This window comes from Salvelinus fontinalis, chromosome 33 (assembly GCF_029448725.1).
Source record: "Salvelinus fontinalis isolate EN_2023a chromosome 33, ASM2944872v1, whole genome shotgun sequence".
Taxonomy (NCBI): domain Eukaryota; kingdom Metazoa; phylum Chordata; class Actinopteri; order Salmoniformes; family Salmonidae; genus Salvelinus; species Salvelinus fontinalis.
This window is the reverse complement of record NC_074697.1, coordinates 45,903,082-45,925,004: the sequence shown is the minus strand read 5'-3', so window position 1 is coordinate 45,925,004 and position 21,923 is coordinate 45,903,082. Positions and strand designations below refer to the sequence as shown.

The 21,923-nt window shown below is 43.0% G+C and overlaps 2 protein-coding genes across 2 annotated transcripts; one reads left to right on the top strand and one right to left on the bottom strand.

The window, feature by feature from the left end:
* Nucleotides 1–790: 790 nt before the first annotated feature.
* Nucleotides 791–14,123, top strand: LOC129832382 (ras-related protein Rab-4B-like). Its single transcript, XM_055896404.1, has 8 exons — nt 791–1,008; nt 8,541–8,621; nt 9,486–9,600; nt 9,723–9,785; nt 10,898–11,052; nt 11,258–11,353; nt 11,526–11,697; nt 11,787–14,123. The coding sequence occupies exons 1-7, from the start codon at nt 993–995 to the stop codon at nt 11,639–11,641; spliced, it is 642 nt and encodes a 213-aa protein (XP_055752379.1). The 5' UTR covers nt 791–992; the 3' UTR covers nt 11,642–11,697; nt 11,787–14,123.
* A 377-nt stretch (nt 14,124–14,500) lies between these two features.
* On the bottom strand, nt 14,501–21,000 carry LOC129832383 (AP-2 complex subunit sigma). The gene is made up of 5 exons (XM_055896405.1): nt 20,832–21,000; nt 19,711–19,860; nt 19,229–19,342; nt 16,689–16,748; nt 14,501–16,024 (listed from the first exon to the last, which is right to left on the bottom strand). Exons 1-5 carry the CDS (start codon nt 20,832–20,834, stop codon nt 15,923–15,925), a joined length of 429 nt encoding a protein of 142 aa, XP_055752380.1. The 5' UTR covers nt 20,835–21,000; the 3' UTR covers nt 14,501–15,922.
* Between the last annotated feature and the right edge of the window lie 923 nt (nt 21,001–21,923).

Sequence of the window (21,923 nt, the reverse complement as noted above, 5' to 3'; positions counted from 1 at the left end):
TAAACACATCATATATTGTGTCTATGTAGAGTAAGATGATGGAAAGGATCTTCAACTAGTTGGCATATACCACCTGAATACTGATATTCATTTGATCATTTTTTTTAAGGTTGGGGGATTGAGAAATTAATTCTTATTTCAAGAACATTTTCAAACACACATTGGGAAACATAGATCAGGGGTGGACAACCCTCCTGGAGAGCAATGAGGGTTTTCTTCCAGTCCTATTTTAACGAGAAAGTTCACCAAAATTGCAAAATGTTTGTGTCCTTACCTTGAAAGCAGTCTATGGACAAGGAAATGCAATCTATGATTTGGTTACCCACTAACATCAACCATTAATATGAGTATTTCCTGTGCAGAGCATTCCCACTGGCCTTCCCACTGTTTTTCCCATGTGCCTGTCTCCCCATCTAATTGCACTACGGTCTGAATAAAGTGTCAAACCACCTAAAAAATGTGAAAAAAAATATTAGCATATTTTACATTTTATCCCGAAAAATCTCAAAGTAACAAAGTCGTTGAATTTTGAGTTTTCATTTAATGTTCAAAGCATTCTGAATCACTAAGAATAATTGCTGTCCATAGACAAAATTCTTGACCAATTCGTTAAGAGACTGGATTCAATAAACTTTCGTTACTCACCAAAATAAAGAAACGGTTTACCATGACAAGGAGTGAAATGATTTACGAGACTACTCTGATTATGCTATAGAGATCCTATTAAATTAAATATTCAAATTCCCAAATTTATGGATTATGCCCTTCAAAATCACGTAATGACGTGTACATTTGCACGTCATAACGTAGGTGCGTAGTTGTGTTGTTGGAGGAGGAAAGGGAAACGGTGTGGCGAAGTCAGAAATCTAAAGGGAGGTGTAATTGCTACTTTAGAAAACACGAAAAAACAACACAACATCCTTCACATACGGTACGAAGACACCAACTAAGAAAATCCGTCTAAGTCCATCGTTTTTAAAGCGTGGGCCGACATGTCTGAAACATACGGTACGTTTAGTTAGCCTGCTAGCTAGCTAGCTAGTTAGCCAAAGATGGTGGATAAATGAAGATAGTTCGCTCAGGCTGTTTATCGTTGAACAAAAATTATCCGTTCCGGTGTACCTAACGGGGTGGGTCTCCCATAGACACAAATGGAATAGCAGCTGGAGCTCGTCTACTTAGTTCGTTGACTTTCATTAACCCAGAAAAAAACAGCGAGTGGGCTGTCTCGCTTCCTCATCCGTCTCTGAGCTAGCTTGCTAACGTTACGTGTATAACATCTGCTGTACCTGCTTGGGTCATGCCGCTTGTTTGTAGATGCATTCAGCACCGTCATTTCCACTAGGTGTCTTGAAATCAACACTGAGTCGTGTAGACAGAAGCGTGGTGTGCTTCCTAAAAGGGCCAAGAAGTAGCTTTTGGACACAACATCTGGAGTCTTTGTATTGGTTGGGACTCGCAGAGGGAGTTGTGAAGTTGGTCAAGTAACTTATGTTGAAATGTTGCCATCAAAAAATTGGCATAGCGAACTTGGGTGGCTAGTTTACGGTAATAAGCGTAGTAATCACTAGAAGCTTTATTTGCAGTCGTTTGGCTTAATTTAACCGACCCCATTCAGATTTAGCTAGTTAGCCATGTGTCCTTGGCATGTAAAAGTTGGAAGTGGTGGGGTTAGCTAACATGTCAAGTTATGCGGTGTTGCCTTTTGCTAACGACCTGTCATGTATTTATCGCAGGGCTAGTCAACCATATTTCTGGAGAGTTCAAATCCTGTAGGTTTTCACTCCAAACCTTAATCTAGTGTACCTGATTATAATAATTAGCTGGTTGATAAACTTAATCAGGTTAGTTACAACTGGGGTTGAAGTGAAAACTTACTGGAGGTTAGCTCTCCAGGAACAGGGTTGGAAAGCCTGATCTGATGCAGTTGCATTGACACCACAGCCCCAGGGGCCAGATAACAGCATCCTCATCACTAGCTTGTAACATTTCTCTTCAGTTCAGATGAGATCTTATCTGGAATTACATGATCAGTCCGATTTTAATATAGTAGCTAGTTCGATTAAAACATTTACTTGTTTTGCAAGAAGAACGAACGATTTCCCTAATATTCCTGTTTTACATGGAAATCACTCTGATAAATGCAGAAAATTGGCAATCAAAATAAATGTTCTACCATGTTATTTTTGGGAAACATACTTGATTCTGAGTTCGGACATATACAGTTTGTGTGTAAAAACTACTTCTAAGACACCTACATTAAGTTGTTCCAAACACACTTCACTTGCGCTAAAGAGGGAGGCTTGCTCAGCTGGGGCTAGCAGATGCTCAGATCAAATACACTGCTGGAACACAGATTAAAGTGTTTATATGTCCTAATAATTTGAACGATTGTTCAGAAAACCAGGTGTTTTAATCGGTGTATGCTTACTTCGATTTTGACCTTACACCGATTTAAGATAAGCAGAGTTAGGCGTTTACATTACTATTGCATAATCTGCCTACTGACAATCAGTTTAATATCAAATTATTTGTGTGCATGTAAACGCTCATTCTTAAAAGGTTTAAAAGCCTGACTGGTTTTCAGAACTGTAGAAATCCCAAAACAAACATCTTTTGTCGTGTGCGTGCATGTTTACATGAGCTGTGTATGTGCGGGGGGCATGTATGCTAGCTTGACTCTTAATGTAGAATGGGGATTCTGTTAATTCTATTCCACATTAATCCAATCTTGTTAGTAACAAACCAATCTTTTTATTCTCACCAATGGAGAAATTGCAGTTTTATCTTCCTTTGACCACTCTCTTGGAATCTTTATCCTTAAATATTCATTTGCACTTTGTATACATGCTTTGGACATTGTGTCCAGTGGTAGGTAAGTGTTGTTTTACTGTAGCCAGGCCTATTCATTTTCTTATGGTGTGGCTGTGGTGAATGGATTTGTTTTTGCTACAGCACACCATGCGTACTCTTCTCTTTCCTGTTGCAGCTTGCTCGACCCCCTGCTGACACATCTCGCTCCATCTGTCCCCCTCGCTCGATAATTATGTAGTCTTTCCTTGCTCTCTTCTGTTTCCGTCTCTCTGAAATGCTACACCAGCAGGTCAACATTTAGAAGTGGAGTGCTCTACGCTGTTATATAGACGACAGCTGTAATAGTCTTCATTGATTTCCTGATTGGCTTTTTTTCCCTAAGTACTAGAAGGGGATAAAGGAGAGCAGAACACCAGTGTCACATGGGAGCCACGTGACTACACAAAGCAGACTGTAACATAAGCTGCATTCACTAATTCACTTTGGCATGTAAAGTACAGTAGGAATGTACTTTACACAAAACACATCACACGGTCTCTCGGTTAGGTGAGAGGCTGACTTAGTGCGTGTATGTATGTACACACACACACACACACACACACACACACACACACACACACACACACACACACACACACACACACACACACACACACACACACACACACACACACACACACACACACACACACACACACACACGGATGAAGCCCAGCACTGTAAGAGATTATATGGCTTGGCTCCAGAGGTAACACAGGGGTCTGATTCAGAGCAGGTGGACTGAAGGGCAGACTAGAACAGGTGTGTGTGAGGTCATGCTCTTATTCCTGCCAAAACCTACCCACTGTTTACTATCGCTTATACACAACAAAATACTTGTTGTTATTATGGTGTAAATGCAATATGACTCAACTACTCCTAGACGGGCTTTTTCCATCCGTCACATTCGCACACAGGTTGTCATTGATTAGTGTGGCCGCTGAGAGACAGAAAACAAGGTGTGATAAGGCCTCTAGTGGGTGCCTACCTTGCTATGAATGTGGCCTCAAGGTTATGTTGGTTGAGTAAACAACACACACAAACACACACTAGTATACATAGGCCATGGTTGATTTATGGGTTGGAGAAGAGCTGGCTGCAGTAGAACTGTGTTTTAAATGTCACAGAAGAACAAAAGATCAATCTCATCCCCTGCTCTTTCCTTTCATCAGTAATTTACTCCAGTTGCCATATTGATTCTGTATTTGACTGGCCTGCTTTGGCACATGTAGCCAAGCTGATTAGCTTACTAGCAGCAGAGTGGTAAATAGCATCCAATCTGCAAATCAGTCAGAAAGTTGAGGAGAAAAGTTTGGCACTGACAGAGTTGGAAATGTAATTGAAATAACTCTGCTTGAAACTCAGTGAGGGGCCATGCCCCCTGTGTGTTTCTCCTGCAGCCTGACTCACTCGTGTGTGTGTGTGTGTGTGTGTGTGTGTGTGTGTGTGTGTGTGTGTGTGTGTGTGTGTGTGTGTGTGTGTGTGTGTGTGTGTGTGTGAGAGGCTTGTGGATGCTGCACTCTATACCACTGCTGCCCCTTTCCACACACAGCCAGCCTCTCCTGCTTCAATTCCCCATTGTTCCTTGTATGGCTTGGTGGAACCCTGGGCTGCGCATGCAAATGGACATTGCCCTATCTGTGGTCACAGCACAAAGACCATCTTTGGACCGCTCTCTGTCCCACACATCAGGGCCTCAGCCAGATGGTCATGTGCGTAGGATGGGTCAAGTACCAGACCCGGTCCAGCACATCACCAGAACTTTGCAGCTGCCCAGTGTAACCCATCTATATTGTGCAGATGTACTCGGGCCGGTCGGGTATGCATGGAGTGTTTGTGAATAGACTGCCTCCATTCCTGTACACTTGCCGTCATGTAGCCAGCTCAGCGTTTCCCCGAGGATCTTTTTCAGCAGCGGTGGCAAAGTTAGCGGAGGGGTAGTGGGCGTGGCCAATTGCCGCAGGCCAAATGTGGCTCTTTTTTTGAAAAGCTAATTTCCTACAGATCTACACACTTTGTTATGGGGCTAAGAGAAAATGTGCAGTTATAGCTATTGTTCTGCAATTCTACATATTTTGCCATGGCTTATGTTGTGTTCTTATGCTATCACTTGGCCCCAGGCAAAGATATTTTAGGAATTTTAGATTCTCCCTGACTGTGTAGTTATTTCGGTGGTTGTTAGTTCTCAAAAGTCATTAAAAAAAAATATATACACTACCAGTCAAAGTTTGGAGACACCTCCTCATTCAAGGGGTTTTCTTTATTTTTACTGTTTTCTACATGGTAGAATATAGTGAAGACATCAAAACTATGAAATAACACATGGGATCATGTAGTAACCAAAAAAGTATTAAACAAATCAAAATATTTTTTAGGTTCTTCAAGGTAACCACCCTTTATTTTGATGACAGCTTTGCACAGTCTTGGCATTCTCTCAACCAGCTTCACCTGGAATGCTTTTCTTGAAGGAGTTTAGACATATGCTGAGCACATGTAGGCTGCTTTTTCTTCATTCTGCGGTCCAACTCATCCCAAACCATCTCATTTGGGTTCAGGTTGGGTGATAGTGGAGGCCAGGTCATCTGATGCAGCACTCCATCACTCTCCTTCTTGGTCAAATAGCCCTTACACAGCCTGGAGGTGTGTTGGGTCATTGTCCTGTTGAAAAACAAATGATAGTCCCACTGAGTGCAAACCAGATGGGATGGCGTATCGCTGCAGAATACTGGGATACAGTAGCCATGCTGGTGAGCTGTGCCTTGAATTTAAAAAAAAGAATCACTGACAGTGTCACCAGCAAAAAAAAAAATATATATATATATATATATATATATACAGTATGTTCAGTTGAAGTCGGAAGTTTACATACACCTTAGCCAAATGCATTTAAACTCAGTTTTTCACAAATCCTGACATTTAATCCTAGTGAAAATTGTCTTAGGTCAGTTAGGATCACCACTTTACTATTATTCTGACATTTCACATTCTTAAAATAGAGAGAATGATTTATTTCAGCTTTTATTTCTTTCATCACATTCCCAGTGGGTCAGAAGTTTACATACACTCAATTAATACTTGGTAGCATTGCCTTTAAATTGTGTAACTTGGGTCAAACTTTTCGGGTAGCCCATTCCCCCTGACAGAGCTGGTGTAACTGAGTCAGGTTTGTAGGCCTCCTTGCTCGCACACACTTTTTCAGCTCTGCCCACAAATTTTCTATGGGATTGAGGTCAGGGCTTTGTGATAGCCACTCCAATATCTTGACATTGTTGTCCTTAAGCCATTTTGCCACAACTTTGGAAGTATGCTTGGGGTCATTGTCCATTTGGAAGTCCCATTTGTGTCCAAGCTTTAACTTCCTGAATGATGTCTTGAGATGTTGCTTCAATATATCCACATAATTTTCATAATTTTCCTACCTCATGATGCCATCTATTTGTGAAGTGCACCAGTCCCTCCTGCAGCAAAACACTCCCACAACATGATGCTGCCACCCTGTGCTTCATGGTTGGGATGGTGTTCTTTGGCTTGCAAGCCTCCCCCTTTTTCCTCCAAACATAATGATGGTCATTATTGCTAAACAGTTCCATTTGTGTTTCATTAGACCAGAGGATATTTCTCCAAAAAGTACGATCTTTGTTCCCATGTGCAGTTGCAAACCATAGTCTGGCTTTTTTATGGCGGTTTTGGAGCAGTGGCTTCTTCCTTGATGAGCGGCCTTTCAGGTTATGTCGATATAGGACTCGTTTTACTGTGGATATGGATACTTTTGTACCTGTTTCCTCAGCATCTTCACAAGGTCCTTAGCTGTTGTTCTGGGATTGATTTGCACTTTTCGCACCAAGGTACGTTCATCTCTAGGAGGCAGAAGGCTTCTCCTTCCTGACCGGTATGATGGCTGCGTGGTCCCGTGGTGTTTATACTTGCGTACTATTGTTTGTACAGATGAACGTGGTACCTTCAGGCATTTGGAAATTGCTCCCAAGGATGAACCAGACTTGTGGAGGTCTCCAATTTTTTTTTCTGGGGTCTTGGCAGATTTCTTTTGATTTTCCCATGATGTCAAGCAAAGAGGCACTGAGTTTGAAGGTAGGCCTCGAAATATATCCACAGGTACACCTCCAATTGACTCAGGCTAATTGACATCATTTGAGTCAATTGGAGGTGTACCTGTGGATATATTTCAAGGCCTACCTTCAAACTCAGTGCCTCTTTGCTTGACATCATTTATCAGAAGCTTCTAAAGCCATGACACCATTTTCTGGAATTTTCCAAGCTGTTTAAAGGCACAGTCAACTTGGTGTATGTAAACTTCTGACCCACTGGAATTGTGATACAGTGAAATAATCTGTCTGTAAACAATTGTTGGACAAATGACTTGTGTCATGCACAAAGTAGATATCCTAACCGACTTGCCAAAACTATAGTTTGTTAACTAGAAATGTGTGGTTGTGGTTGAAAAACGAGTTTTAATGACTCCAACCTAAGTGTATGTAAACTTCTGACTTCAACTGTATGTCTACATAGGCGTACAGAGGCCGATTATCAGCAACCATCACTCCTGTGTTCCAATGGCACATTGTGTTAGCTAATCCAAGTTTGTCATTTTAAAAGGCTAATTGATCATTAGAAAACCCTTTTACAATTATGTTAGCACAGCTGAAAAATGTTGTCCTGAATAAAGAAGCAATAAAACTTGCCTTTAGACTAGTTGAGTATCTGGAGCATCAGCATTTGTCAGTTCGATTACAGTCTCAAAATGGCCAGAAAATAATAACTTTCTTCTGAAACTCACCAGTCTATTCTTGTTCTGAGAAATGAAGGCTATTCCATGTGAGAAACTGCCAAGAAACGGAAAATCTTGTACAATGCTGTGTACTACTCCCTTCATAGAACAGCGCAAACTGTCTCTAACCAGAATAGAAAGAGGAGTGGGAGGCCCCGGTGCACAACTGATCAAGAGGACACGTACATTAGAGTGTCGAGTTTGAGAAATAGGATGCCTCACAAGTCCTCAACTGGCAGCTTTATTAAATAGTACCCACAAAACACCAGTCTCAACGTCAACAGTGAAGAGGTGACTTCAGGATGCTGGCCTTCTAGGCAGAGTTGCAAAGAAAAAGCCATATCTCAGACTGGCCAATAAAAGATTAAGATGGACAAAAGAACACAGACACTGGACAGAGGAACTCTGCCTAGACGGCCAGCATCTCAGAGTCGCCTCTTCACTGTTGACGTTGAGACTATCACTGATGCTATCTATTGCGTACACCCTGAGACAAGCCACACCAAACAGATAAGCTTGTTTTTTTTCATTGAGGTAAATCGGGGTTAGTTCCAAAGCCTGAGGAGACCGACAGGATGATACAACTCAATCTCTCTCAAAGTGAGGAGCGATGACCTATGGGACCACGCCTGTCAGTGGTTGACAACACAACCTCTCTCATTGTTCATTTTAGAAGTCTCTTACCCCATCCTCCTTTAGCTCGTCGCTTAGCAAATTAGCATCAATGTTTACTTGCCATCACACTCACACACAAGGTAGTGATTAGCCAGCTAATTTGGGACCGTTGGCTACTCTGTTGACAGGGAGCAGATCACGGTCATAGGGAGACTTAAGGATTGGTCTCAACAGTTTGAGCCTCTGGTGTTGTATTGATTTCTGTCCCCGCTCTCTCTCATTTCAGACTTCCTGTTTAAGTTCCTGGTGATTGGCAGTGCTGGGACAGGGAAATCTTGCCTCCTGCACCAGTTCATTGAGACCAAGTGTAAGTAGTGCCAATGCTGGTCTCCCCTTGTCCTGCAAATAAACAACACCCACATGCATTGTTTATGCCCAATAATATAGAAACGTTACGTGCATCTCTGCACACTGACCCGCACATACGTACAGTCCATTTGGAAAGGATTCAAACCCCTTGACTTCACATTTTGTGACGTTGCAGCCTTATTCTAAAATGGGTTAAATCGTTTTTTCCCCCTCAACAAAATGTGGAAAAAGTCTAGGAGTCCGAAATACTTTCCGAATGCATGTCCACACACACACACACACACACACACACACACACACACACACACACACACACACACACACACACACACACACACACACACACACACACACAGAGATGTGTAGATGAGATAAAGACCTCTAACTCCCAGTGCTGTCAGTAGTGTGGGAGAAGGGCTTTGACTGTGTTAATCTCTGGACCTGAGAGAGGCAGTAGCTCACCAACCCTCTGATATGCTGATGAGGCTTCTGAAGAGGCTTCTGAAGAGGTTTCTGAAGAGGTTTCTGAAGAGGCTTCTGAAGAGGCTTCTGAAGAGGCTTCTGAAGAGGCTTCTGATGAGGTTTCTGAAGAGGCTTCTGAAGCTAACTGTTCTAGGTCTTTAAACAAGCACAACGCACCAGCACAATGTAGATCAGCACTGTGACTCTGGGAATTAACCAGGAAATGTTTCTGTGAAGTCTTGGCAACTTAAGCCTCATAACTAGGCAGTCACACTATTAGGTGTTTGTCTTTCACAAACCAGCCATCTGGAAAAACCGACATATTTGAATAAATGATATAGGAGACAAACAGTACAGTGATGGTTGTGGCTTCTCTAATGGTCTGTCTCTGGCTGTGCAGTCAAGCAGGACTCCAACCACACTATCGGGGTTGAGTTTGGTTCCAGGGTGGTCAACGTCGGGGGTAAGACGGTTAAACTACAGATCTGGGACACAGCTGGACAGGAGCGCTTCAGGTAATGACCTCCCATTGGTTACTCAGAGGTGCCGTTACCTCTGACCCGTGCTCTCATTGGTTGACGGATTGTATTCTGGTTCTGTGATTGGTTAACGGTGCTGTCTGTCTGCCCTCCCCCAGGTCTGTGACTCGCAGCTACTACCGTGGAGCGGCAGGGGCGCTGCTTGTCTATGACATTACAAGGTAGGTGACCCAATGATGGACCCGTGAGAAAAGCGCGTTGGTTTCACTGGTCGCTCGTACACACGCAGAGGACGTGGGAGTCGGCAACAGAGCACAGAGAGACCGAATAGAGATGTTGAATTTCAACAAGCCCATGGAGAGTCGGTCAGGAGCACGGAGACACACGGAGTCAGAGATGGACGTGTGAATGGCAGCACCAAGCCAAGAGTTTTCATTTAGTCAGCCCAGAGGTGCCATGCCTGTTGCATCATCAAGATGGAGTGAATGGTGTAATGTTAGGTGACAGAGCTCTAATAAAGTGTGTGATGCAGAGTGACAGGGCCGTAATAAAGCGGTGTCTCCAGGCAGGCGGCAGCAGCCCGGAAAGCAAAACTCCATTAGACAGTGTCAACTGAGCGAGAGAGAGAAGGACGGGAGTGTGGAATAGAGAGAGCAGGGAGGGGGAGAGAATATGTTGGAGAGGGAGGGAGATGGAAGCAAAGTGTGGGAGAGAAGAGGGAGCCGTGTTCAGGTCAAAGGACTAGGAAGAGAGGAGACCGAAAAGCGTGTGGTGTGGTGTGAGAGCTACACCGAGGCAGAGGGGTCGTCATCGCTTAGCTCTATGCTGACGTCATGGTTCAGCCGCCTCACTGCAGCTGTGGGACATTAGTCTGACCCCTTCTGCTCACTGTTCTCACGTTGCCATGGACACCAGCATGCGGTAACCATGGTGACGGGTGATTTCACCCCCCCAAAAAAAGTTTCTAGGAGGTGGGAGCTGGTAATCAGACTCCATCTGTCCTTGAAGAGGGGAACGGCAGGGATGATTTTCTGTACTTCCTTTCTCATTCGGAGCAAAAAGAACATTAGCCCATAGAGGTATATATTGAAAATTTGTACGTTTGAAAACTGCTAATATTCTCAAAGTCTATCATCTCTACCTCCAAGTGCTTCTTGTAACTTCACCTCTTATGTTGTAAGGAACACACAATTCAATACACTGATTTTTCAAAAGTACCATCCCATCCTACTGAACATTCCTGTCCTAATGAAGCGCTTCATGTGATTAAACTCAGCTTTCCCCTCGTCTGTATCTGTCTGGCGTGTCTGTCTGGCGTGTCTCTGTCCTCTAGCCGGGAGACGTACAACGCCCTGACCAACTGGCTGACAGACGCACGGACGCTGGCCAGCCCCAACATCGTCATCATCCTGTGTGGGAATAAGAAGGACCTGGACGCGGACCGAGAGGTCACCTTCCTCGAGGCGTCCCGCTTCGCACAGGAGAACGGTAACTGTCCGTCTCACTCCTCACCCCTACTCAGGCCGTTTCCCTCCCTCATTCCACAACAAGTCTCTCCCCCTTCCTGTCCTCACTTCATCGCTCCCCTTTTCGGCAACTCTCTATTGTAAGATAGTTTCCACCAGCTTTTAGGCCTGTATTAGTTTTCCTAGGGAGGGAGTATCGATTTTACTGACTGTGTTGACCGTTACAGAGCTGATGTTCCTGGAGACCAGCGCTCTGACAGGGGAGAACGTGGAGGAGGCCTTCCTCAAAACTGCCCGCACCATCCTCAACAAGATGGAGTCAGGTAAACAAACAGTACATGTGTTTACTTATGAGATATGTGTGTGTGTGCTAAAACGGTGTATCTGTTTGATTTTTTTTCATACAATCATATGTTGAGTGTGGATGTCTGTGTGTTTGCTCATGTTGTTTACACTGTGCGCGTGTGTGTGTCCTTCTTCGTATATGTGTGTCAGGTGAGTTGGACCCAGAGCGAATGGGTTCAGGTATCCAGTATGGAGATTCTTCCCTGAGGCAGCTGAGACAGCCCAGAGGTACCACCGCACAGATCAAGCAGCAGTGTAACTGCTAGGGGCCGGACCCTCACCCTCACCCTTCAACCCCACACTCACAGGACGCCCCCTAAAGGTCAGTAGACTGCCATGCTCTGCTTCGATTAAATGTAGCTTTAGAGAATAATTGATACAAATATATATAAACATTTCTATCTCTCTCAGCTGTAGGTGTTTTGGGAGGTGCAGGACCCCTCTCCCTTCTGCAACCTCTTACACACTTACAGCATACTTGGACCAGCCGCCATGGAGATGACCTGCGACCCCTGACTTATTGGTAAGAGTCTATACTTCCTGCCAAGGGAGATTACCCGGGCCCCTGGGTCCTAGGCCGGGAGACCCTGTGGTGTGAACTGTGCTGGGAACATAAGGCAGTCAATATCTGGCATGACTGTCAGGGTCAGGGGTTGTGTGTAGGGTATGTCCCGTTTTTACCCTTTTGTTGTTTTTATCAGCACGCGCACGCACGCACACGCACAGACAGAGACAGTACACACACCACCTGTAACTGAAAGTTCATGAAGGATGAATTGCAAAACACACATGGTCAACTTCCTCATTCATACGCAGCCTGTTAGACTGCACTATCAGGTTGTTCGACAAGTTCTTGTGTTTTACACATCACTCATTATTATTATATTTCTGTTTTTTATAAGCTGAATTTAACCTTTGTTTGCACTGAACAGTACTTCTCATCAAGCCTGCTATTTACCTTCTGATAACCAGGCAAACCTAAGTCTCCCAAACCCAAACTTGACTACTCTGCAACCCGAAAAGAGCCGTTTACCACCAACACCCAAGCATGAGCAGGTTGTTGGGTCAGTTGCGAATGCTTCCTCAATTATTGTCCAACCTTTTCCCCTGATTGTTCTCCTGGCTTCAGATGTACACATGTCACTGATTCCCCCGGTCTAAATGTTACCACATGTAACTTGACTTTGGGTATAAATGGCATAGATTAGAATCAAACGGACAACTTGTCCAAGGTTTGATTTCAATTAATGCAATTTATCAAGTGGAGTAGAGAAATGCTTGACGTTGTGGATGTATTACAGTCCCCTCAACACCTCACCCACACAATATTTTTTTTTGTCACTACTAGCACCTCCCAAAGGGAAATCGATTCACTCCATAAGGCACTCAAAGGCCTGCGGGTCATGTCCATAGCACAAGGATGAGTAAGGGTTCAGTTCAGTCTTCTCTTATGGTTTTCCAAAGGACCCCAATGACCACTTGTTGTTCCCCATTTATCAGCTGCATATCTAATGTCACTGCTTGCCTTTGCCATTTAAGGGTTACACTCTCTGTCTCAATCTCAGGCTCTATCGCGCCCTGGGGGTGGGGAGGTTATCTCTGAGAATGTAACCCCATCTCTGCCCTCTTTATTTCTCTGCTGCTCTGAGTTTGCATGTAAAGACCTGTCACAGGAAGCTAGACTGGTTTCAGTGTCACTAGTGGGAAATATTCAGGTTACAGAGCCAGGCTGCACTCTGTAGCATTCAACTGCACTTCTTGTTTTTATATTTTGCCTCTTCAACCTATCATTTTCTGACTGTCATATAGCATCAGGTTATGAAAAACAAACATTTAGGATTTCAGGCCCTAACCTAATTTCAGGCCCTTATGCACCCGTACCTAATTCCTAAGCAATGCTGCTGTTTGGACTCCACTAAGAGCAGTTTATCTGTTACACTGAAGAAGCCTTGAGAAGATGGCTATCAAAATGCCACTGTGACATCATCAACCCGAGAAAGACTGGTCCCATTTTGTGTAAACAATTATTTTTTTTAAAGTCTGCTTTGTTACTTTTTTTCCTCCTCTGCAAGTGCACTTTCACGTGAGATTGTTTTGTTGATATACTGTATCTATAGAATTGTACAAATTGAAATATATACTGTAATAAAAGAGCAATTGGAGAGGTAATCATTCCTCACTAAAGAACAACTGAGATTTTGTCCTTTCTCTCCCGGTATCGACTGACTGACCCAAACCTCCTGTTCTAGTCTCCCTTGGGTTGTGTCAAAATGATTCACTCTCAATTTTTTTGACTCGTTATTTGTAGCTTCCTGCTGCCGTTGTAGGGGTGATGTAACATTTGACAATTACTGTGACTTCGTGAGCCCGTGAATGTGCGGACCACAGACTGAAATCAGTCAGTCATGTCTCACAACAGTAGTGATGCACTCCCTGCTGCTTGACCCTAAGACCATTTTACCTTGGCCTCAATGTCTTGTGTATTCTATTGAATGCATCGTAAGCACTTAGTAATAGGCTAATGGTCATGTGATTAACTTCTGTCTGTCATTTCGACTCGAAACGGAGCAGAATCTCAGTTGTTGCTTAGTAACCAATGTGATTAAATAATTTTAGGTACTACCATACATCTGAATAATCTATGCTGTAAATACATTTTCAGTTTGTGTATTGGATTTGTTTTTGGCAGGGAAGGGTCGCTTGTTCATTTTAAGATGTATTCTAAATAAACACAGCTTTTTAACTCTGGTGAATTAGATTTATTACAGATCATGTGTGTGTGCATTCATTGTCAACCTGGTTGCATATCTACCACAGACCTCACAGCGAGAGTAGGGTTAGTGTATCGGGAGACTTCATATGGTTAAAGCTTTGTCTAATTGTTTGAATTTCTGTTTGTGGGTCAATGGAGTAACAGGCAGAGTGCATTAATGTCACTGAAGTGGATATATTGATTGATTTTATAGATCACTGGGAGGCTGCAAGAATGACCTCAGAGGGCGGATTCCAAAATGTGAAGGCTAGGGTGGATTAATACCACTAGATGGCACTAAATCACAAATGATATGTTTTCCAATTTCAGTACTTCATCTGATGTTCGTCACACATTCACAGTATAAAAAGCACAGGTTTTAACATTTTATTTAGTACTTTGATTTATTTTTATATATATATACACTGACTGGTAGTATAGCAACAGGAGACCATCTTTCAACAATCTCAGACAGGAAAGGGGAAGCAGTACATCGCACTAAATCCAAATTTAAAAAAACTAACAAACCATAATAGTAACATGTGAAACCTGTGATGTGTTGGGAGGTGCAAGACTGGACATGGTTACAATGACAGACGAGTTACAAGGCGGTGTTGTCACAGACCTACTAGACAAGTGCCTCTAGATTTTTGGTCATATCATTTGGCCTCTGGTTGTTGGAAAGACCATTTGTCATACGAATGAGCTGACCAAGGAATATTAATGGAATTTCCCCCAATTCAGATCTGTGTATTAAAACACTGACAACGAGACAGGCAGGAGAAGCTGGGGAAAGGCCTGGAAAAGACAATGGTTTCACACTATTATGCATAAGATACACTGTATATATGTACACCATACAAAACAAACTTCACAGTACTGCTTTACTTAAAATATATATCACTGTATAATTTCCCTTAAAGTATTTGTGTGTATTTAAAGTTGAACATATCTGGATGTGACTAACAAGCACCATATGTGGAGTGGAGACGCATTGTCTGATATACAACCTGACATGATACTGACAGTTATTTAATATCACAGAGAGTAGCTACAACCCTGCACAGGTTGCCATTACCAGACCTCTCAACGGCACACTTAAAGTGCACTCCATTGAACCGTGAACCACCGCGAGAGGTCAATGGCTTCAATGGGCATTTGTAGCGGTGGTTTAGTCACTCAGCTCAAACTGTGATTCTCCCAGACAAGACAGGGATATCACAGGCAGTTTACAAGGGTTTTCTGATTTTTTTTATTTTTTTTAGCTACTGTAGTGACACTGGGGTTGCCAGAACAGTTGTTGTCCTTGTCATCCTCTCTCTCCACTAGTATAGGTTTGATGGTGGGATGTACAGGTGAATAACTGGAAACCTTAATCTAACTGCCGTAAGTGCAGCCTCCAGCTTGAGACAGGGCATAGAGAGAACATGTATTTTCAGTGCTGCAAATATACTCATCCAGATGATTTTACTTGAACTGGTGGTTAAGAAATTAAATGATAAGGGCCATATCTGCAGCACCAAAATACAGCCTTTCTGGGGCATAAGAGGTTGAAACTTTCTCATTGTTGCGGATCGAAATGTAATGTGTAGAGCCGACTCGATTCCGATTCTGCATGACCGAAAACGATGTCTGTTCTACACCATGCATTTCTATCTGAACGTTCTGTGACTGCACCCTCGTGAATAAGCCCCTGGTTTCTGTAAGGGGTGGAAGATGGCAAATGAGAGGGGGTCCTTTCCAGAGTGACGATGGTGGGTGGGTGATGGACTGGTCAAGATGGCTGCCCTGTTGGCTACTCGAGGGACTGGAGCATTAGCAGCTGCTTGAGGACCTTGGTCTGGCTCGTCTCTCTGATCTCCCCCGCCAGGAACATCTCATCCACCACCGTGTACACCTGGGACAGAACACACAGGATAGGTAGAGGCAGGTTAGGTCAGAGGTCAGCCTACTGCACTGGTCAAATTCCCTGTGCGCACACAGCTTTTTAAAAAAAACAAGAGTTGGGAGAACTGTATAGATCCTGCAGATTCATCTCCACCCCATTATGTAAATGAGCCTTTCTAGCAGTGCGTAGGCCTTGCTGCTGTGGCACTAGATCTAATAGAGAGGGGGTTGATGTTGAGGCAAGCTGTTTGCCATCATGTCGCTTTCTGGCACTTTCTGTTTTATTCGTGAATCCGAAGACATCACAGAGCGCAGCAACTTTTAGCGTGGGCTGCGCTTCTTTAAGGTTCAGCGAGTGGGCGAATATTCAGAAATGCCTCACGTAATTGACACGATAACTGCTTAAAGGGCAGTCATCAGAGGAGTCTTAATTGCTTAACATTTCTGGCAGAGGAAAACCAACCCCCACCAAATTGATGTGGATGAGCCTAGTTGACTGATTGTTGTAATTACGCATCCCATCCTCGTTGCCATAGCACCTCCCCATTGCAATGAAAGAAAATACATTAAAATTGTATCTTTTCACCTCCCCCGGGTTTTTCCGCTCCTTTCTGTTGTTCCTCTTAGCACAGAGTGTTTGTGGTTTTAAAATTCATCAACACTTTTACTCTTACCTTGTAGAAGTTGAACACCAGGTCCAACTCGCACACATTGTGGAAATACTCATTCAACACCTAAAGGGGGAAAAGATGACATGGGGGTCAGGTTTTGTTACATGAACTATTTAGTCTAATTCATAGCTAGGATACAGTGTAATCCATAGTACAAGGCTGTGGTCTGAAGTAGTGCACTAGCCTATATAGGGAATTATTTAAGGGCCTGAGGAAGTCCAGCATTCCAGGTCGCGGTGCTCTTGAACCCGAGTGTCAGGAATCTCAGCTGTTTTCCTTCACGGCCACATTCCGCCTGCCCCTCGGACAGGGAGCACAGTGCGAGCTGTTCCGCCATTTCCCCTCGACCTGGGAGGAAAGCCACTCAGGCAATGCTTTTTGGGAATATGAACGAACACCACCAGAGAGATTTGTCCTTCCCCCACTTTGGTGTTCTGGTCTTACTTTTGCGTCGAGTCAGACTCTATATGGGGCGTATTACACTGGGTAAGAATGCATAGAAAATAGAGCCCCACAGTCGAGGTGTCATAATACCCATAAGACCTAGCGGTCAAACAGGGAAATGGTTCCAATTTTTCCACCATGCATTTCTTTCCATAGGGGATTGTAGAAACACTTCAAATGAATAATGCACCGATATGACATTTTTAGCCAATACCGATATCCGATATTTTCCCTTGCAAAAAAAACCCGATACCGAAATTAAACATTTTATAATGCTTAAGGCCGCTAGTACAGTTAAATAGTTCACACACACACACCGGTTTAAGGCACTGCATCTCAGTGCAAGAGGCATCACTACAGTCCCTGGTTCAAATCCAGGCTGTATCACATCCGGCCGTGAATGGGAGTCCCATAGGGCAGCGCATAATTGGCCCAGCGTGGTCCGGTTTTGGCCGGGGGAAGCCATCATTGTAAATAAGAATTTGTTCTTAACTGACTTGCCTCGTTAAATAAAAAGGTTACACACACACAAACACAAGCTTGTTGACCAATCAGGACCTGAATATGACTGCAAGTCACATAATTTAACGCGTTCATACATTTTTTTACGTAGTTATTACACATTGATTACACCAACACCCGTATTTGATTCATTGATACGTATGCTATGATGCTGGTAAAGTTGTCTCGCGCACCTACAGTGCTGGTCATAAAAAAAGCTAGCTAGCTCATGGATGCAAAACAACATAATCTGATTCACTAACTAGCTAACTATACAGCTAGGTATCATCATCTAAAATAAGATCGGTCTTATAAACGAGGGTTATTTGATTAATGGTGGTCGGACCCATCTATGTGAAGCTAGCCACAAGGATTAGCCACAATAGTGGACTTTGGTTAGCGTTCAAAATAAAAGTATGTCATTGACAGTGATGCAAATTAATACAAATAGTAGAATTATGCCATAATTGAATAGATCATGCTAAACAAGGTTGGTATGTTATATAAAATCAACAAAAGACTATGTTAATTTGACAAAAATCTGTTAATCACACTGGATGTATTATACTTTAGAATTGCATTGGGACATACTTATTTCACTGTACAGCCTTACCTATGGATTGTTGATCAATGACATGGGGTATCAGTCTACTCAGTGACACCCAGAGAACATTAGCATCGTAGCTCTTATTGCAGGGACTCTAAAAAAACTGAATTGAGCCACATTTATTGTCAACCTGTGTATTAAACACTATTCCCAAGGAAAAACAATACTGCGTTTCTAAAATCCACTATGGGAAAAATGGTGGGAAAACGATTGGAACTATTGCCCTGTTGGACCGCTAGGTTTTATGGGTATTATGACTCATACTGTGGTACTCTATAGGTGTGTTCGTACATTTGCTCTGGCTATCTACACCGATTTCAGAGCACTCACGTCTGAGTGTACAAGAGTGCAGTATAACTGATGAATATAGGAACACTCAACACCCGTTGAATGTGGCCAGTGTCAGTAAACGTTGGCAAAAAAAGCGTAATTAAATAATTGTTGCCAGCAGCACAGTTACAGTCACCAACGCTCTGGATAACCAGCTCGGCTAGGGTGAGTAAAATGGTCAGAGTGAGGTGTTCTCGCATTTATGATCGGAAGTAGCTAGCATGCTAGCCAACGATAGCCAGTTAGCTTGGGTGCTTGACTGCTGTTGTGAGGTCAGAAGGCTCAGATCAACCCTACTCCTCGGCCACTGTGCTTCCTGAACACTCCAAGAGCGAAACGCTCAGAATTTACAAACAGACAATCTGACAAAACGCTCAGAATTTACAAACAGACAATCTGACAAAACGCTCAGAATTTACAAACGCCTAAAGCGTACTCCAGATTGAATTTATGAACACACCCTATATTCTAAAGAGCTGTAGGAGCACATCGATACAATAATTCACCAATAAAGCATGCCTAATCATTCAGCTATGAATGTGGAGATTTGATTAGCCCACATTCCTTCACATAACCAGCCAAATGTCATTGACATGAAACAGCTCCGCATTGTGTGTCATCATAATAAACAGTATACGTGTGAGTTAATGTCTTATCATACCTCCACAAAGTTGTGAATGCCCTCCAGGTATGCCAGGTTGTTGTCTGTCACATCCACACAGATACAGAAGTACAGACCAGCATAGCGCCTATAGATGATCTTGAAGTTCCTGAACTGAAGACAAGACAGACAATTGTCTCAATATGTGCTTTTCATTTAAGAATAATTAATAGCATATCGAATTCAACTTGGTTAACCAATTAGAGTTACAGTATATCAGTGGAAAATATAGCCTATTATCCACCGCCTCTTCAGTGTCACAATGTATGCTACAATTTAGGCCCATGTCATTGTAAAGCCAAGTAAACAGTACGCCAAATGCAGCTGTAGACCTTGAGTTACAGTACCAGGTAGCTTCCAGCCTTGCTAGAATGGCCAGATAGTGACAATGAATACAATTGCCAGAAAACAAATAGCCTACATTAGGGCACACACAGACTCCAACGCACAGACATGGCATCGAGTAAATCCTTCTGCCATACCTCCACAAAGTTGGTGTGCTTGGCATCACGGACAGTCACCACAGCGTGCACTTCCTCAATCAGCTTCTGTTTCTCGTCGTCATCAAACTGCATGTACCACTTGGCCAGTCGGGTCTTCCCTGCTCGGTTCTGAATCAGGATGAAGCGGATCTGTATGACAGGAGCAAGGGAGGAGAGAAAATGAAGAATGCAGTCTAGTACAGGGGTCTCCAACCCTGTTCCTGGAGAGCTACCCTCCTGTAAGGTTTTTGCTCCAACCCCAGTTGTAACTAACTTTGTTCCGCTTATCAACCAGTGTGCTAGATTAGGGTTGAGTGAAAACCTACAGGACTGTAGTTCTCCAAGAACAGGGTTATAGAGCCCTGCTATAGTAACTTAACTAGCTACATCACAACATTCGGAACTCAGCATATAGCCAAGCTAGACTAGGCCTGAATGTAATGTAGCTAATAGAACTTGATTTTCCCGTTCTTCTTGTCAGAGAGTCAAAGTTCTACACACTTCATTTCCAGTTGAACATTAAGAAACATTGAACGCTCGCTAGCCTTGTCTTGAATATGGCTTCTCTGATCTAACTATGGGTAAGTAACGTTAAGCATTTCACGGTAAGGTCTACTACACCTGTTGCATTCGGGGCATGTGACATAATATTTTATTTGATTGATTCACTGGATGTTCTCACCACCCATGCATCATCAGTTTCACCTATAACTATAACAAACACCAATAACAGTGCATTTCTGAGCATGGATTGGTTAAGTGTGCAGACAGATTCGCATTCCTTTACAACACCTAACGTTAGTTAGTAATCTAACGTTAGCTAGCCACACCCTTTCAGGTCAAGATATATAGCTAGCTATGTTAACTAGCTAGGTGGCTAACTAGTCTAACGTTACTGACAAATGCAAGCCAGGCAGTTATTCGTAAAAAAAAAAGTCGGGAGTCTGATGTAGTTAATCGATTAATTTAGTTAGGTTTGTTTAATTCGAATATATAACGTTATCTTTATAGGCTTCTCATACATTTCACAGGAGATTGGCGAACGACATTGGCTAGCTAGCGGCTATGCTAACGTTAGAGCAAAGTAATTGGCCACAAAATGTACCCAATTGCAAACATACCATTGTCTTTTCTTTGAGTCAGTTGTTTTAAAACAAATAGGAATTCCCTTAGCCTGGTGACTTATATTTGATTTTACATAAATTCTCCAAATGACAGGATTGTTTTGACGACCGATTGCCCGCTATCTTACCGAGCAGGAAGTACAGGAAAAGCTAAAGGCGCAAGGCATTGCGGGAAATTTAGTTTTATTTGACCAGTAAAATCGTCAGACTTAAAAGTTAAGATAATTATATATCCCTACAAGAACCAGCATGCACCCCTCTCCGGCTTCTTGTGTCAACTGCAGATTCGTGAGGTCCAGTCACATGAATATTTGGCTCAGGTTTGGCCAAACATGTCAACAAAAAAAAAAGTCAGAAGGGGAAAGTGCAAGTGCACATTATATAACGGGTAAATCAGTTCCTGAATTCTGATAGGTTACAACCGCATTCCCGCCGGTCTATTCCACAAGTTAGCGCCGGCTAAAACTGACATTTAAATTGCCTATTTACTCTGTTCCATTTGACTGTGCAATCCACTGTCTCATCAGCCCAGCCAGGTTATTTATGAACTTGATCTCCACTATTAAAAGCATCTAGACATGATCTCACATTCCTTTTAGACTAACATTCGTTTTCAACAGGGGAGATTTGTATAAACCTTGCAGTCTGTCTCCGACATTTGCAACACAGTAATGACGTTTCGGGATTTAAGCAGGCAGCGTTTCTCAGCTGGCATCGTTTTTATGGATATAAACAAATAAATATACATTGAAAAAAGGTACAACTAAACGAAGTGCAGGTCCTTTGCAGTCGTTCAAGCTTCAGTTTGAAGTGATTGTGTTAGCTGTGTTGTTGGCGTGCTCCTCTGAACAATAGTATCCTGACGATTGAGCACATTTTCTATGCCAGGCGAAATCACGCCTCATTCGCTCATTGTTATGGATGTATCCAAATAAATGTCACTAAAAAAAGAGCTTAAACAAATGTGGCTACTTTGCTGCACTTTTTGCCGTGACCGTAAATTAGCCTTAGTTGGCTAGCTAACAAGCAAGGGTTAACGTTGCCAGACAGTATTGCAATGGAACATTCAGAATGAACGACTGGGTCGTA